Source organism: Carcharodon carcharias, chromosome 6 (genome assembly GCF_017639515.1).
Source record: "Carcharodon carcharias isolate sCarCar2 chromosome 6, sCarCar2.pri, whole genome shotgun sequence".
In the NCBI taxonomy this organism is placed as follows: Eukaryota; Metazoa; Chordata; class Chondrichthyes; order Lamniformes; family Lamnidae; genus Carcharodon; species Carcharodon carcharias.
In genome coordinates, this window is record NC_054472.1 from 47,064,799 (window position 1) to 47,080,136 (window position 15,338).

The 15,338-nt window shown below is 42.1% G+C and overlaps 1 protein-coding gene across 3 annotated transcripts in view; it reads right to left on the reverse strand.

Annotated features, from left to right (window-relative positions):
• Positions 1–15,338, reverse strand: part of mlh1 (mutL homolog 1, colon cancer, nonpolyposis type 2 (E. coli)) — a 90,799-nt gene that overhangs the window by 62,063 nt on the left and 13,398 nt on the right. For all 3 annotated transcript variants that reach the window (XM_041190293.1, XM_041190295.1, XM_041190294.1), the window contains 5 exons: positions 15,175–15,247; positions 14,147–14,238; positions 12,387–12,429; positions 9,939–10,027; positions 4,751–4,863 (listed from right to left, as the gene is read on the reverse strand). In XM_041190293.1, the coding sequence (XP_041046227.1) occupies positions 4,751–4,863; positions 9,939–10,027; positions 12,387–12,429; positions 14,147–14,238; positions 15,175–15,247 (410 nt within the window). The remainder of the gene's footprint in view (positions 1–4,750; positions 4,864–9,938; positions 10,028–12,386; positions 12,430–14,146; positions 14,239–15,174; positions 15,248–15,338) is intronic.

Genomic DNA, 15,338 nt, shown 5'->3' on the forward strand with positions numbered 1-15,338 from the left:
TCAAATTGAAAGAAAAAAAAACTTACAATGTGGCAAAAATTAGTGGTAAGCCAGAGGATTGGGAAAGTCTTATAAACCAACAAAAGATGACCAAAAAATAATAAAGAGGGAGAAAAGAAACTTTGAGGGTAAACTAGCAAGTAATATAAAAACACACAGTAAGATTTTCTTTAAATACATAAAAAGGAAGAAAATATATAAGGAAGAGACAGGTCAAAGTGAAGAGAGGCCCCTTACAGAATGAGGCTGGTGAAATAATAATGTGGAACAAGGAAATGGCAGAGGAATACTTTGCTTCAGTCTTCATGGTAGAAGACACTAATAACATTCCTAAAAATAATAAATAATCAAGGGACAAAGAATGGGGGGTGCGTGGGAGGAAAAAAATACAATAACTATCACTAGAAAAAAAGTGCCAGGGAAACTAATGGGGCTAAAGGCCAATAAGTCCCCTGGACCTAATGGGTTGCATCCTAGGATATTAAAGGAAGTAGCTGCACGGATAGTGGATGCACTGGTAATAATCTTCCAAGAATCCTTAGATTCTGGAAAAATCCCGGAAGATTAGAAAACTGCCAATGTAGTGTCCTTATTAAAAAAGGGAGGGAGACAAATAACAGGTAAATATAGGCCAGTTAGCTTAACATCCGTCATCAGGAAGACATTAAGAGTCTATTACAAAGCATGTAATAGCAGAGCATTTAGAAATGCATAATATAATCAAGCAGAGTCAGCATAGCCTTATGAAGTGGAAATCATGCCTGACATTAGAATTCTTTGAGGAGGTAACAAGCAGGATAGATAAAGGGGAACCAGTAGATGTAATATATTTGAATTTCCAAAAGGCGTTTGATAAGGTACCACACATAAGGCTACTGAATAAGATAAGAGCCCATGGTGTTGGGGATAGTATATTAGCATGGATAGAGGATTGGCCAACCAACAGAAGAAAGAGAGAAGGGATAAGGGGCGCATTTTCGGGATGGCAACATGCAACAGTGAAGTGCCACAGGAATCAGTGCTGAGGCCACAATTATTTATAACAGATATTAATGACTTAGATGAGGGAAGTGAATGTACTATCGCCAAGTTTGCGGATGACACAAAAATAGGTGGAAAGGCAAGTGGTTAGGATGACACAGAGAGTCTACAGAGGGCTATAGACAGGTTAAGTGAGTGGGCAAAAACTTGGCAGATGGAATATAATGTGGGAAAATGTGAGGTTAGGTACTTTGGCAGAAAGAATAGAGGAACTGAATATTATTTAAATGGAGAAAGACTGCAGAAAGCTGCAGCACAGAGGGATTTGGGAGTCATCTTGCATGATTCCCAAAAGGCTAACATACGAGTTAAGCAGGTAGTAGGGAGGGCAAATGGAATGTTGGCCTTTATTTCAAAGGGAATGGAGAAGTCTTGCTAAAACTATACAAGACCACACCTAGAATACCGTGAACAATTCTGGTCCCCTTACCTAAGGAAAGATAAACTGGTATTGGAGGCAGTCCAGAGAAGGTTCACTAAGTTGATCCCAGGTATGGAGGGATTTTTTATGAGGAGAGGTTGAGTAGGTTGGGCCTTTACTCATTGGAGTTTAGAAGAATGAGGTGCCCTTATTGAAACAGGGGCTTGACAGGGTAGAATCTGAGAGGTTGTTTTCCCTTGTAGAAGAGTCTAGGACCAGAGGGCATAATCTCAGAGTAAGGGGTCGCCCATTTAAGATAGAGATGGGGAGGAATTTCTTCTCTAAGAGGGTAGTGAATCTGTGGAACTCTTTACCGCTGAGGGCTGTAGTCTGTAGAGGCTGGGTTGGTAAGTATATTCAAGGCTGAGATGGACAGATTTTTAATCAGTAAGGGGATCAAGGGTTATGGGGAAAAGGCAGGAAAATGGAGTTGAGGATTATCAGATCAGCCATGATTTCACTGAATAGCGGAGCAGACTCGGTGGGCTGAATGGCCTACTTCTGCTCCTAAGTCTTATGGCATTTGGACATGGACTGCTTCAGTATCTGCGGAGTCGCAAGTGGTGCTGAAAATTGTCATCATCGAACATCCCGACTTCTGACCCTATGACGGAAGGAAGGTCATTGATGAATCAGCTGAAGATGGTTGGGCTAAGGACACTGCCCTGAAGAACTCCTGCAATGATGTCCTGGAACTGAGATGACTGACCTCCAACGACCACAACTATCTTCCTTCCTGCTACTTATGATTCCAGTCAGCAGGGAGTTTTCCCTCTTATTCCCACTGACTCCAGTTTTGCTAGGACTCTTTGATGCCACACTTGGTCAAATGCTGCCTTGATGTCAAGGGCAGTCACTCTCACCTCACCTCTAGGGTTCAGCTCTTTTGTCCATGTTTGAACCAAGGCTCTAATGAGGTCAGGGACTAAGTGGCCTTGACGGAACCCAAACTGGGTGCCAATGAGCAGGTTACTGCTAAGCAAGTGCCACTTGATAGCACTGTTGATGACCCCTTCCATCACTTTACTGATGGAGAGTAGGTTGATGGGGCAGAACTTGGTCAGATTAGATTTGTCCTTTTTTTTTTTTAAGTACAGGACATGCCTGGACAATTTTCCACATTGCTGGGTAGATGCCCGTGTTCTAGCTGTACTTGGCTAGGGGCATGGCAAATTCTTGAGCACAAGTCTTCAATACTATTGCCGGAATGTTGTCAATAGCCTTTGCAGTATCCAGTGCCTTCAGCCATTTCTTGATATCACGCGGAATGAATTGAATTGGCTGAAGACTGGCATCTGTGATGCTGAGGACCTCCGGAGGAGGCCAAGATGGATCATCTGCTTGGCACTTCTGGCTGAACATTGTTGCAAATACTTCAGCCTAATCTTTTGCACAGACGTGCTGGGCTCCTCCATCATTCAGGATGGAGATATTTGTGTAGCCTCCTCCTACAGTGAGATGCTTAATTGTCCACCATCATTAATGACTGGAAAAGGCAGGACTGCAGAGCTTAGACCTGATCCATTGGTTATGGGGTCGCTTAGCTCTGTCTATCGCTTGCTACTTATGCTGTTTGGTACGCAAGTAGTCCTGTGTTGTAGCTTCACCAGGTTGACACCTCATTTTGAGGCATGCCTTGTGCTGTTCCTGACATGCTCTCTTGTACTCTTCATTGATCCAGGGTTGATCCCCTGGCTTGATGGTAATGGTAGAAAAGAGGATATGCCAGGCTATGAGATTACAGATTGTCATTGAGTGCAATTCTGCTGCTGCTGATGGCCACAGCGCCTCATGGTTGCTGAGTCTTGAGTTGCTAGATCCATTTGAAATCTATCCCATTTAGCACAGTGGTAGTGCTACACAACAGGATGGAGGGTGTCCTCAATGTGAAGAAACATATAAGATCCTAAGGGGAATTGACAAGGTGGATGCTGAGAGGATCTTTTCCCTTGGGGGAGAGACTACAACTCGGGGACACAGTTTAAAAATAAGGAGTCGCCAATTTAATGAAGAGAATTTTCTTTTCTCAGAGGATCACTGGTCTGTGGAGTTCTCTTCTCCAGAGAGTGGAGGCAAGTTCATTGAATATTTTTAATGCTGGATTAGATTGGCTTCCTTGTCAATCAAGAACCTAAGGGTATAGGGGGTAGAGGAAAGTGCGCTTGAAGCCACAAACAGATCAGCCATCATCCTATCAAATGCCGGAGCAGGCTCGAGGAATGGAATGGTCAACTTCTGCTCCTAGTGCATAGGTATGTATATTTATTTTTGCTGCTGCACTAGTTTTCCTGCTCAAATTTCACTGGTAAACTGTTGGAACCTGCGCAGGCAGGCAGGATAATGAGAAAAATCAGACAAGGAGCTGTTCTGCTACTTTAGGGACTTTCCAGTGGATTGTTATTGGGCATGAAATCCAGCTGCCCAAATATGAAAGGGTATATAATGATCGAATATAAATGATGCTGTGCCATCATGCAACATACTTCCTTTCACATGTCCCTCAACACTGCTGTGCGCATGAACACTTGTGTGATACTGACATCTAGTGTTGCTGTGGGAGGAAATTAAATTTTAAATGCACGTTTTTCCTCATCTGTTGAGGCAAAATAGCAGATTCAAGTTATCCAAACTTCGGCCAGTACCACCAGCCACATCACACTATAGCAATATCCCCACCACCAACAAACAATCCCAATGCTAATTAGTCAAAACAATCTGAACCTGAGAATTTGCCCTGGGCCATGGATGGGTGGAAGTCCCAATAATTCAAAACCCATCACTACTGTGGGAGTGCACTTAGCATCTCGTGACATGTTACCTGGATGTGAACATACAGCATTACATGGAACACTTGTGGTCACTGTACGTGTGGCAAGGGCAAACTGCCATAGAGAATCCTGGCCTCAGTACTTTGATAGAGGCAAGTCAAAAAATTGAGAGATTCCTTTCCTGATACAGTTTCATTCTGATTGGAACATGTCTTGGCAAATTAGGCTAGGAGATCAGCAGCCCTATTCATTGGACACGCTATTTTTTGTTTATTAATGAGCCGAAAATCTTTGGAGACCTGCACACAGTGCACTCTGAATTCCCCAACTAATTTTCTGATCTGTACTTTACCCCAGCGAGACATTATGCTGGGAACAGAGCCCTAAATTCAAGCTTGTGGTAGACAAGGACACAATTGGACACTAATCAACAAGATGGGAACAATGGGTTAGCAAAACAGATTGGGGTGTAGTTTGAAAAATAAACCACTTCAAGTAACCAGTTAAAAAGTTCACTTACGATTGATGAAAAGTAAGAAGATACACTTTTTCACTGAATAATTTGCATTTGATATATAACCTTTCATTTTGAAGGCAAATTTTGAATCTTCAAGGCACACTTCAATTAATTCCCTGCAGTAGAAACAAAAATACAGCATGAAATTGATGGACTTTTCAAAGTTACTAATGCATTCCAGATCTGAATAATTGAAGTTCAAGTGCCCTGTGGTTCTATAACACTAATCAGTTTTGTCAGGAAACACTTGGTTTCAATAACATGTGTTTAATCAATGACATCCCACATCTTTGTTATCATCGAAGAAACCTTTCTGGGCCTCTGGTGCTGTGGGCACAGCCTCAACAGTACAGTTCCTACCACAAAGTAATTGCATTCATGCTAACATGATCTGCCTATATACAAGGTGGACTGTAAAATCATAACAAGTTGTTGCAATTTTTTGTGTGCAACTGGCTGCCACGATTATCCACATTATAATGCTAACTACGCTTCAAAAGTATTCAATCGGCTATGAAATGGTTTGGAACGTCCTGAGGCTGCGAAAGGCACTGTGAATGCAACTCTTTTCTCTATTTGAACGCAGTAATAGTAGCACAGTTAACAGTGCAAACTGTTAATTGCATGAAGTGCTTGAAACTATCCTGAAGCCTCCATTTTTTGACTGCTGTTAACAATTTGAAAAGACGATAGGAGATTTCAAACAGCTTTATAAGCCATCAGTAAATGCATAATCAATACATTTCAAATGAGATTCTTGGAATTGATCCCTATGATAATGATAACTGGTTAATCTTGTATGGTGATATAAGCAGCTGTATGAGATAGGTGCAGATTGCGTAAGCAGTTGGGAATGTAGTACTGAGGAATGACTTGGTGCGGTCAAATCCCGTGGGCCAATCTTAATGAGTTGTGAAGTTTAGAAGTTCACTGCTGTCGTCACTTGAAGGAGTACACATTAGCTGTGCTCATGGAGGGTTGCAGCATCCTCAGTTTTTGATGTTCTCTGCCAGGTGTAGAGTATACAATACAAAAACAGAATTACCTGGAAAAACTCAGCAGGTCTGGCAGCATCGGCGGAGAAGAAAAGAGTTGACGTTTCGAGTCCTCATGACCCTTCGACAGAACTTGAGTTCGAGTCCAAGAAAGAGTTGAAATATAAGCTGGTTTAAGGTGAAACGTCAACTCTTTTCTTCTCCGCCGATGCTGCCAGACCTGCTGAGTTTTTCCAGGTAATTCTGTTTTTGTTTTGGATTTCCAGCATCCGCAGTTTTTTTGTTTTTATTTAAGTAGAATATACAATAATGGGCATTGTTCAGAAACTAACCCAACCTGACCTAACAGGGATAAAAACAAAAAACTGTGGATACTGGAAATCCAAAACAAAAACAGAAACAGAAATACCTGGAAAAACTCAGCAGGTCTGGCAGTTCTGTTGAAGGGTCATGAGGACTTGAAACGTCAACTCTTTTCTTCTCCGCCGAAGCTGCCAGACCTGCTGAGTTTTTCCAGGTAATTCTGTTTTTGTTTTGAGAAGAGTACAGTTGACGTTTCGAGTCATGACCCTTCTGTCTCTGTTTTTGTTCTGACCTAGCAGGGATAATGTCACAACTGCACATATCTTCACTGTTTAACTGCGGAGGAGGCTGCTGTAACCCCTGCTGAGATGGAAGTTGGATTTCTCAGTTGGTTCCAAACAGGAATGGAAATCTGTAGTGAGAATTATTTCTTAAACTGCTATCAAGCTTTTTAAGACCTAGTGTGAGACTGACACTTCTGCTAATGCAGGCCTCTATTTAAATACTCCCATTGCTGTCGTCATTTCCTTCAAACCAGAGTTGAAGTGACAGCTTTGCAGCAAATATCAGCAGAGTGCCCAGCACTGCCAGCGTTTGTATTAGTTACGTTTAGTACAAGAGCAGAGATCTGAAAGGGATCACAGATTTCAGCGAACTACAATGGACCCTAACATAGGACTGCCACAGGATTGCACGTACCAGGCTGAATTTTGTTGGAACAGCGGTGACCGAATGGCAGGCCAGAAGGCTAAGGGCAACCTCGCCTAACTGTTTCAGAGAGCTGGCCAATCAGCACCTCTTCAGTCCCAGCAGGGTCCACTTGGCGGGGGTGGGGAAAAAGAGTGGGGCAGTTGGTGAGGGCAGGGTGGGGTGTTTCTGTGAGGGCAGTTCTTGGCACCGGGGTGTGAGGGGGCCCTCCTTGGACCACAGAATGTCCAATCAGGAGCACAACCTCAACCCTGCTACCCGCCCCAATCCACAAGCTCACTGCACACCCCCCTCCCCACCACAGCCAAATCAACTGGGAGGCTGCTAGATTTGGTGGGTGGTCTTCTCATGCATCAGAGGGCCTCCCTGCCACTGGTAAAATGCCAGCAGTGCAGCAATAGGCCTTTAAGTGGCCCATATTTGCCCATTTTAAGGGCCGCAATCGACTTCTGAGCAGGAAGGCTGTCTGCCACCTTCGCAGCCAGTGATCAAATTCCATGGGGCAGAATTTTTCTGTCAGCGAGCTGGGGGCGGGGCATGCTCGCTGACGCGAAAATGACGTTGGGGGGAACCTTCAACGTCATCCTGCCCCATTTAAATATTCAGGAAGGCAGGGGGGACAGCCAATTGAGGCCATTGACAGGATAATTAAGGCAATTAAAGGCCCTACCCGTCCAATCTTAAGGTTGGTGGGCAGGCCAGGAGCCCTGGCGAGCTTCTGAAAAAACATGAAACCTCATCCACTGGTTGGGATGAGGTTTCATATCTGTTTTAAAAAAGTTTTTGTGATATTTATTAACATGTCCCAACTCATGTGACATTGTTTGAAACACTGTCCGCAATCTCCCTGAGGCAGCACTTAGTCTCAGGGAGATAAAGAACAAAGAACAAAGAAAAGTACAGCACAGGACCAGACCCTTCGGCCCTCCAAGCCTGCGCCGATCATATTGCCCGTCAACTAATTGCACTTCCGGGGTCCATATCTCTCTATTCCCATCCTACTCATGTATTTGTCAAGCTGCCTCTTAAACACCACTATCGTACCTGCTTCCACCACCTCCTCTGGCAGAGAATTCCAGATACTCGCTACCCTCTGCGTAGAAACCTTGCCCTGCACATCTCCTCTATAGTTTTCTCCTCTCACCTTAATTCTATGTCTCCTAGTAATTGACTCTTCCACTCTGGGAAAAAGCTTCTGATATCTACTCTGTCCATGCCAATCATAATTTTGTAAACTTCTATCAAATTGCCCCTCAATCTCCGTCGCTCTAGTGAGAACAATCCGAGTTTCTCCAACCTCTCCTCATAGCTAATAACCTCCAGACCAGGCAGCCACGCAATATTCCAAGTGTGGCCTGACCAAGGTTCTATTCAGCTGCAGCATGACTTCCCACTTTTTATACTCAATACCCCTGCCAATGAAGGCAAGCATGCCATATGCCTTCTTGACTACCTTATCCACCTGTGTTTCCACTTTCACTGACCTGTGGACCTGTACACCCAGATCCCTCTGCCCGTCAAGATGTGCGCTCTTTCGCGTGCATGACTTCAGTGACTTCAGCCATGAACTTCAGTGCTTCACAGTCCATCAAGGTTGGCACAGGGGATTTGACAGCAGGGTACTACAGTCTACTACAGTCCCTATGATTTACACACTTTCCACTTATCCTGTATAGCTGTCTATATCAGGCAAACATAATTTCAGGTCCATGATCTTTCAAATAAGTCTGCTTCTCTTTCATACGAACATATAAACATATGAATTAGGAGCAGGAGTGGGCCACTTGGCCCCTCAAGCCTGCTCTGCCATTCAATAAGATCATGACTGATCGGATTGTAACCTCAACTCCACATTCCTGCCTACCCCAATAACCTTTCCTCCCCGTGCTAGTCGAGAATCTACCTATGTGCCTTAAAAACAGTCAATGATTCTGCTTCCACCGTCTTTTGACGAGTTCCAAAGACACTCTACCCTCAGAGAAAAAAAAATTCTCCTCATCTCTGTCTTAAATGGGTGACCTTTTATTTCTAAAAATTGACCCCTAGTTCCAGATTCTCCCACAAGAGAAAACATCCTCGCCACATCCACACTGTCAAGACCCCTCAAGATCTTATACGTTTCAATCAAGTTGCATCTTACTCTTCTAAATTTTGGAGGATACAAGCCTAAGCTGTCCAACCTTTCCTCATAAGACAACCCGTCCATTCCTGGTACTAGTCTAGTAAACCTTCTCTGAACTGCTTCCAATGCAGTTACATCTTTCCTTAAAGAAGGAGAACAGCATTGTACACAATGCTCCAGATGTGGTCTCACCAGTGCCCTGTACAACTGAAGCATAACCTCCCTACTTTTGTATTCAATTCCCCTCACAATAACTGACAACATTCTATTAGCTTTCCTAATTACTTGCTGCACCTGCATACTAGCCTTTTGTGATTCATGTACCCGGACACCCAAATCCCTCTGAACCTCAGAGCTCTGCAATCTTTCACCATTTAGATAATAAACTTATTTTTTATTCTTCCTGCCAAAATGAACAATTTCATATTTGCCCACATTATACTCCATTTGCCAGATCTTTGCCCAATCTTAACCTATATATGTCACTTTGTAGTCTCCTTATGTCCTCTTCACAATTTACTTTCCTACCTATCTGTGTGGCGTCAGCAAATTTAGCAACTATTCCTCATCCAAGTCATTTGTATAAATTGTAAAAAGTTGAGGTCCAGCACTGATCCCTGTGGCACCTGCCAACTCATTTATGCCTACTCTCTGCTTCCTGTTAGCTAGCCTATCTTCTATCCATGCCAATATGTTACCTCCTACACCATGAGCTTTTATCTTTGATGTGATACTTTATCAAATGCCTTCTAGAACTCTAAGTACAGTACATCCACTGGTTCCCCTTTATCCACAGCACATGTGATTCCTTCAAAAAACTCTAATAAATTGGTTAAACATTATTTCCTTTTTACTAAACCATGTTGACTCTGCCTGATTGCCTGGAATTTTTCTATGTGCCCTGCTATAACATTTCTATAGATACTCCTAGACGTGCTGAGTATTCCCAGCTTTTTGTTATTATTTCGGAGTACCTGCAGTACTTTGCCTTCATACATGTCTAGTTCACTCTTACCCCATTTTAAAATCCATGATCTAAATGTGCATTCTGAACTGGTCGTACCTGCTAACAGCATTCCCAAAGATTGTTCGAATATTATCCAGAGTTGAGGCATTAGGCAATGTTCTCACATCAGCAACAGTTTCACCTTGCTAAAAACAGACCGAATACACATAAATAATTGTTACTGAGTTAAGTTTATTTCTGGTAAGTTTAGGTAGCAGTTTAGCACAATCATTTAAAATTGTTCCACTGTTTTGGTGCTTACTGAAAGTTAGTGTGTAGAGAAAGAGAAAACCTAATAACAAATGAAAGAGTAGTTACAAATGATATAAATAATCTAGACTAAGAAATGGCAAGCACGTTGTGTGTCTGAACTGCAGCATTTGGGAATTTGGTGGACAGTGAGACAGTCCCGAGCGAACACATCTGCGTCTCCGTCTCGAATCTTACCAGCTTAGAATCATTGAGTTGAAGTGTGGATTTGAGACAAACTGACACAAAGGAGGGGGAGCAGTATCTGGGCAGTTTGCTCCAGACTTTGGTCATATCACAGGGGGACGCAGTTTCAGAATGGGATTGGTGTAACCGATTGCGTGTGGGTAAGGAATCCAGGTAAGAAAGAAAACCAACCTCTGCTGAAAATCAGCCTATCCAACAGGTACAATATATGTTATACCTGTGAGGATAAGGATAAAAACTGTAGGAAGAGCCTGGGACTTTGGAACAGAAAGCTGTGAAAAGGTGGGAGGAGGAGGAGGAAGAGAAGAAAAAGGAGAAGTGTAATATGGCAGTTGTCGGTCAAGCTTGTCCAACTTTTCGTGTGAGGGGCCACATTTCAATTTTTTTTCTCACTTAAGGGGCCAATGAGCAAATTTCAGAAAGATAAGGTTTGGCACAACATTGAACGTGAATTTCAAAAAAAAAAGCTGAGATATGAGAAGAAACAACTTGCTAAGCAAAAAAAAATGTCAGCAATAAATTGATTATTTATTACTCATTTTTAAAATGAAGATGACCATTAGAGTGTGAGAAGGTCACAGTGCAAGTGTCTAACTCACTGACCTACATGGTAAATGTCCTGCCTCCTGGCAGTAGGAAAGCTATCTTGAACCTTCTTGAAAGGATATTGGAGAGGGAGGGGTATGTACACTCATTGTGATCCATGTTGGGGCAAACAACTTTGGAAAGAGTAGACAAGAGGTCCTATTTGGAGAGTACCAGGAACCAGGGACTAAATTAAGAATGGGACCTCAAGGGTCATATTCTCTGGATTATTACCTGAGCCACATGCAAATTGGCATAGGGATAAGATTAGGAAGGTGAACACATGGTTGAAAGAGTGGTGTGGGAAAGAAAGATTCCATTTCATAAAACACTGAGACAGGAAGGAACTATACCATTGGGACAGGCTTCACTTAACCAAGCTGTGACCAGGGTTTGGGTTCACAGTACTTTAAACTAGCAAAAGGGGGTGGGGCTCAGGTGGGAAAGGCAGCTTGGATAATTGTCTGAAAACAAAAAGGGAATAAAGTAGAATAACAGTAAGAAACATAGAAAATGTAGGACACAGAAGGAGGCCACTTGGCCCATCGTTTCAGCAACAACTGAAGAATTGGTAGGGGGGGTGGGGAAAGGGGTTGAGCTGGTGGATGGAGGTCATGTCAGTGCTATAGCCACCCAGAAGCTTTTTCTGGGTAACTATTACTGTAAAACAGTCAGGACCATCCAAAGTTTGCGATTTAAATCACTTTGTTGGATGGTTCCCAATGCAGGCAAACTGACCAAAGGAAGTTTGAACTACCCAGGCAATTGCCATGCAATCCTTACCTGGGAATTTCTGGAGAGAGTTTCCCAGCGCATCTTTCGGGCGCCTCCCAAACAAACCGCCCAGACCTCAGAAGATATGGGCCTTTATCTCCTTTTCTTTCCAAGGACATGCACCTATTTTCATTCTTACAATTTTTCTTCCTTCCCCATCTACAAGCTATCTGGAATCAGTATAATGCTAATTAAAAAGCAATGCAAAAGTCTGGTAATTGTTCAGCTAGTAAGTGCAGACTGGCCACTCGCAGTCAAAATAACAGTCATACTGTAGAACAATAAACACAGTGATAGCTAATGGCCTACCCATACACTGAAACTGCCAGTGTAGCTCATGCTGCCACAATTAATAGAAGTAAATACTCACACAAAAGGGACAACAAAAATGCAACCTGTTTAATAGATTTTGCGATCTTTGCACCTGTATGGGGTTAATAACTTACTTGGAATATCTACCAGGATGGTTTTCCAAGATGAAAACACAGACAATTAACCTAGAAAGTCAGCAGGACAGATTCACAACATGCATAGTTTTCAACAGAATGTATCAAAAATCTCAATTGGCAGACTGCTGCTTGGCAGCTGGAGCAGGAATTCATAAAATCTATCCCAATATTCCCACTGGGACTTCCCTTTAGGTAGAAGTGCTCTTCAAGACTCACAAAAGTCAAACCAGTCGGAACTCACCTTCTTCACAGCAAAGCTCACTCCCGAATTGTGAATTGCATACCTGAAGGAGAAATTGTGGAAATAGTGACCAAATATGTGCATTGGCAATTAGAAAATGCTGCAAAGGATATGTTACTTAGTGGTCCTATTAGTCAAGATAAACATCTCCCACTATTTGGTGCAAATACAGGGAGCTCTTCTTCCAAGCACAGATTGCGCAGGCAGTATTCATCTCCCATTCCAAATGTATATCAACAAATACAAATTGTTAGAACAAGTGCAATAATTGGATTTGCTGCATCAACCTTCACTTTTTTTCATGGTACAACATGGTAGGTGGGTGTGGTTTCAGTTGGGCCCAGATTTTGACTGACAAGCCTGGCTCCCTGTGGAGCAGAGAGCACTCCAAAAGAGGCTGCAAGCATAGAGGTTTGACCCTTGATCTCAAGAGATAGGATCCCAAAGGTGGTAGCGATGGCAGGTTCATTGGCAGTAAGCTTGGGGTGGCCACTCAGCCACATGGCCCACAAGCAATGAAGGGCATTTACCATCTCCTCAAAACTGTCCTCTCCTCCCTTGAGCCACCCTTGGAAAACAAAGGGTGATGGTGGAGTAGTGGCGATGTCACTAGTTTAGTAATCCTGAGGCCCAGACCAATGCTTTTGGGACACCAAATCCCTATGCTGGTGGAATTTAAATTTAATTAATTAATAAATCTGGAATTGAAAAATAGTCTCAGTGAGGGTGAGCATGAAACTATCATCAATTATCATAAAAACTCATCTGGGTCATCAACACCCTTTAGGGAAGGAAATTTGCCGTCCTTGCCCGGTCTGGCCTACATGTGGCTCCAGATCCACAGCTGTGTGGCTGACTCTTAAATGCCCTCTGAAATGGCCTAGCAATCCATTCAGTTGTACCAAACCACTAACAAAAAATTGAACCAGAGTAGTTCAAGACAACAGGTCACCACCACCTTCTCAAAGGCGATTAGGGATAGGCACCAAATCTTGACCAAGCCTGCAACACCCACATCCCACAAAATAATTAAAAATAATCTTACCAGTGATGTTTGAACATGCAAGACAGATTTAATCTGAGATTGCCAGCCTGATTATAATATTTAAAAAGGACAACCTGCCTCCTGGGACAGGTTGGGTCCCCAACCTTTTTTCCATCTCCATTAAACTTGGAAGTGGGCAGACTAGGGTTGAATTTGAGATTTCTAAAATTTTTACTATTTTTAAAAATATGATTCCAATTCACCAGGTTTTGGAGGTTGAAATGACTCCGAGTTTCAAACTTTGTCAATAACAGACTAAGTAATTTTTTTTTAAAAATCACAGTGCAAGTATATTGTCAGTTAAATGATCAAGTTTAACATCTTCTCCTCCCTTTATCCTTTAAGCAGCATGTTAAAGTACTCCCATTCAAACATACAGAATAAATAACAATTACTTCAGTATAAGTAAATGATTCTCCCACCTCGCATCTATACACTGCCCTTACCTATGAGCTGCTCTGTTTACTTAGCTCATTTAGTCAGTTTATAGGTACAAGTATTACCTTACTGTTTCATTATAGAAAGTTCATCTACAGAGAAAGGCCATTCGTCCAGTCTAGTCTCTGTCAATGTTTTCTTCTCAATCACTTAGTCTAATCCCATTCTGCTCCTCCCTCCCCATTCCATTCAATATTCCTCCTTTTCAAGCAGCCAGAGTTGCAGAAACAGAATTGTAGATAATAAGTTTAATAGCTATTTCTAAAACTACATCTACCTGCTCATGACCTCCACGATTCTAGAATACTCATCGCTTGGATTTTTCAAAGCCTTCCTTCGTGTGGCAATATTATAGAAAAGATCTTCCACCTGAAAGCAGATGTCAACATCAGGAACACTGCACTAAAAAAATCCAGGGGTCAAACAGAACAAGGGCCTATAGCAGCCACAGCAGTTACAAACATGTTTATTTTTCTTGCGTTGATTAAGGTTATCAAGGTGTATGAGTCAAATGGATTTGAAACTAGTTTAGCTATGTTCTAATTGAATGGCATTATTGGCTTAAAGGGCTACTCCTGTTCTTATAAATTCCATTCCTCATATAAAACAATGACAAAGACATTACCTTGAGATTTCAAACATACATTCTCCTACATTATAGCAGAGACTATACTTCCACTGAATGTAAAGTGCTTTGAGACATTCTGAAGTTGTGAAAGGCACTATATAAATACAAGTTCTTTCTTATTTGAAGACTTTCTATTTAATTGTATATTATATGTGTTTAATTGTATGGAGGTGGTGGGCATTAACTGGGCAGTCATTTAAGTTCTCTAGAAGGGCTGGCAGTGCATCAAGAACATGACCAACAAAGCACAGTGAAGAGCTCCATCATTATCATTAGAGTTTTTGCTCATGACTGCAAACTGTAACAAAATGTAAATTTTTATACAATGGCAATAACATTTATTTGAACTTGGGAAAAAAAATAGACATTAAAACTGTAGTAGTTGGGCTAAGGGGTGAGTACATATAATAAATAACTTTGTAAATAAGTATAAAAGTGTGTAAAGATTGGCTCCAATTCTGTACTTCAACAAGTGGCTTTCTGAAATAGAACACATCTCCCTTGGGGTCACTCGGATCTTGATTATTTGGCAGGGAATACCATCTGTACACGTCCAACAGGGATGGATCTCTATCTAACTTAATTTCCAGGGAGGAACTGTATTGAATATTTAGACAAGCAGATGAACAATCAAGAAGAAAACAAAATAAAAGTTAAAATATTGAAGAGGAACTTACTGTGATCTGTGTACCTTGGTTTCCAGCACATGGTTTTGGAGGAGCCTTTAATCTCCCGTCACAGTAGCTAGCTCTGAAGGACAAAGATAATGTAAGGTTTTACATGTTTTAAAAATGCACTTGACTAAACCACTATTCCATCCCACTTCACTGCCTCAGGCAAA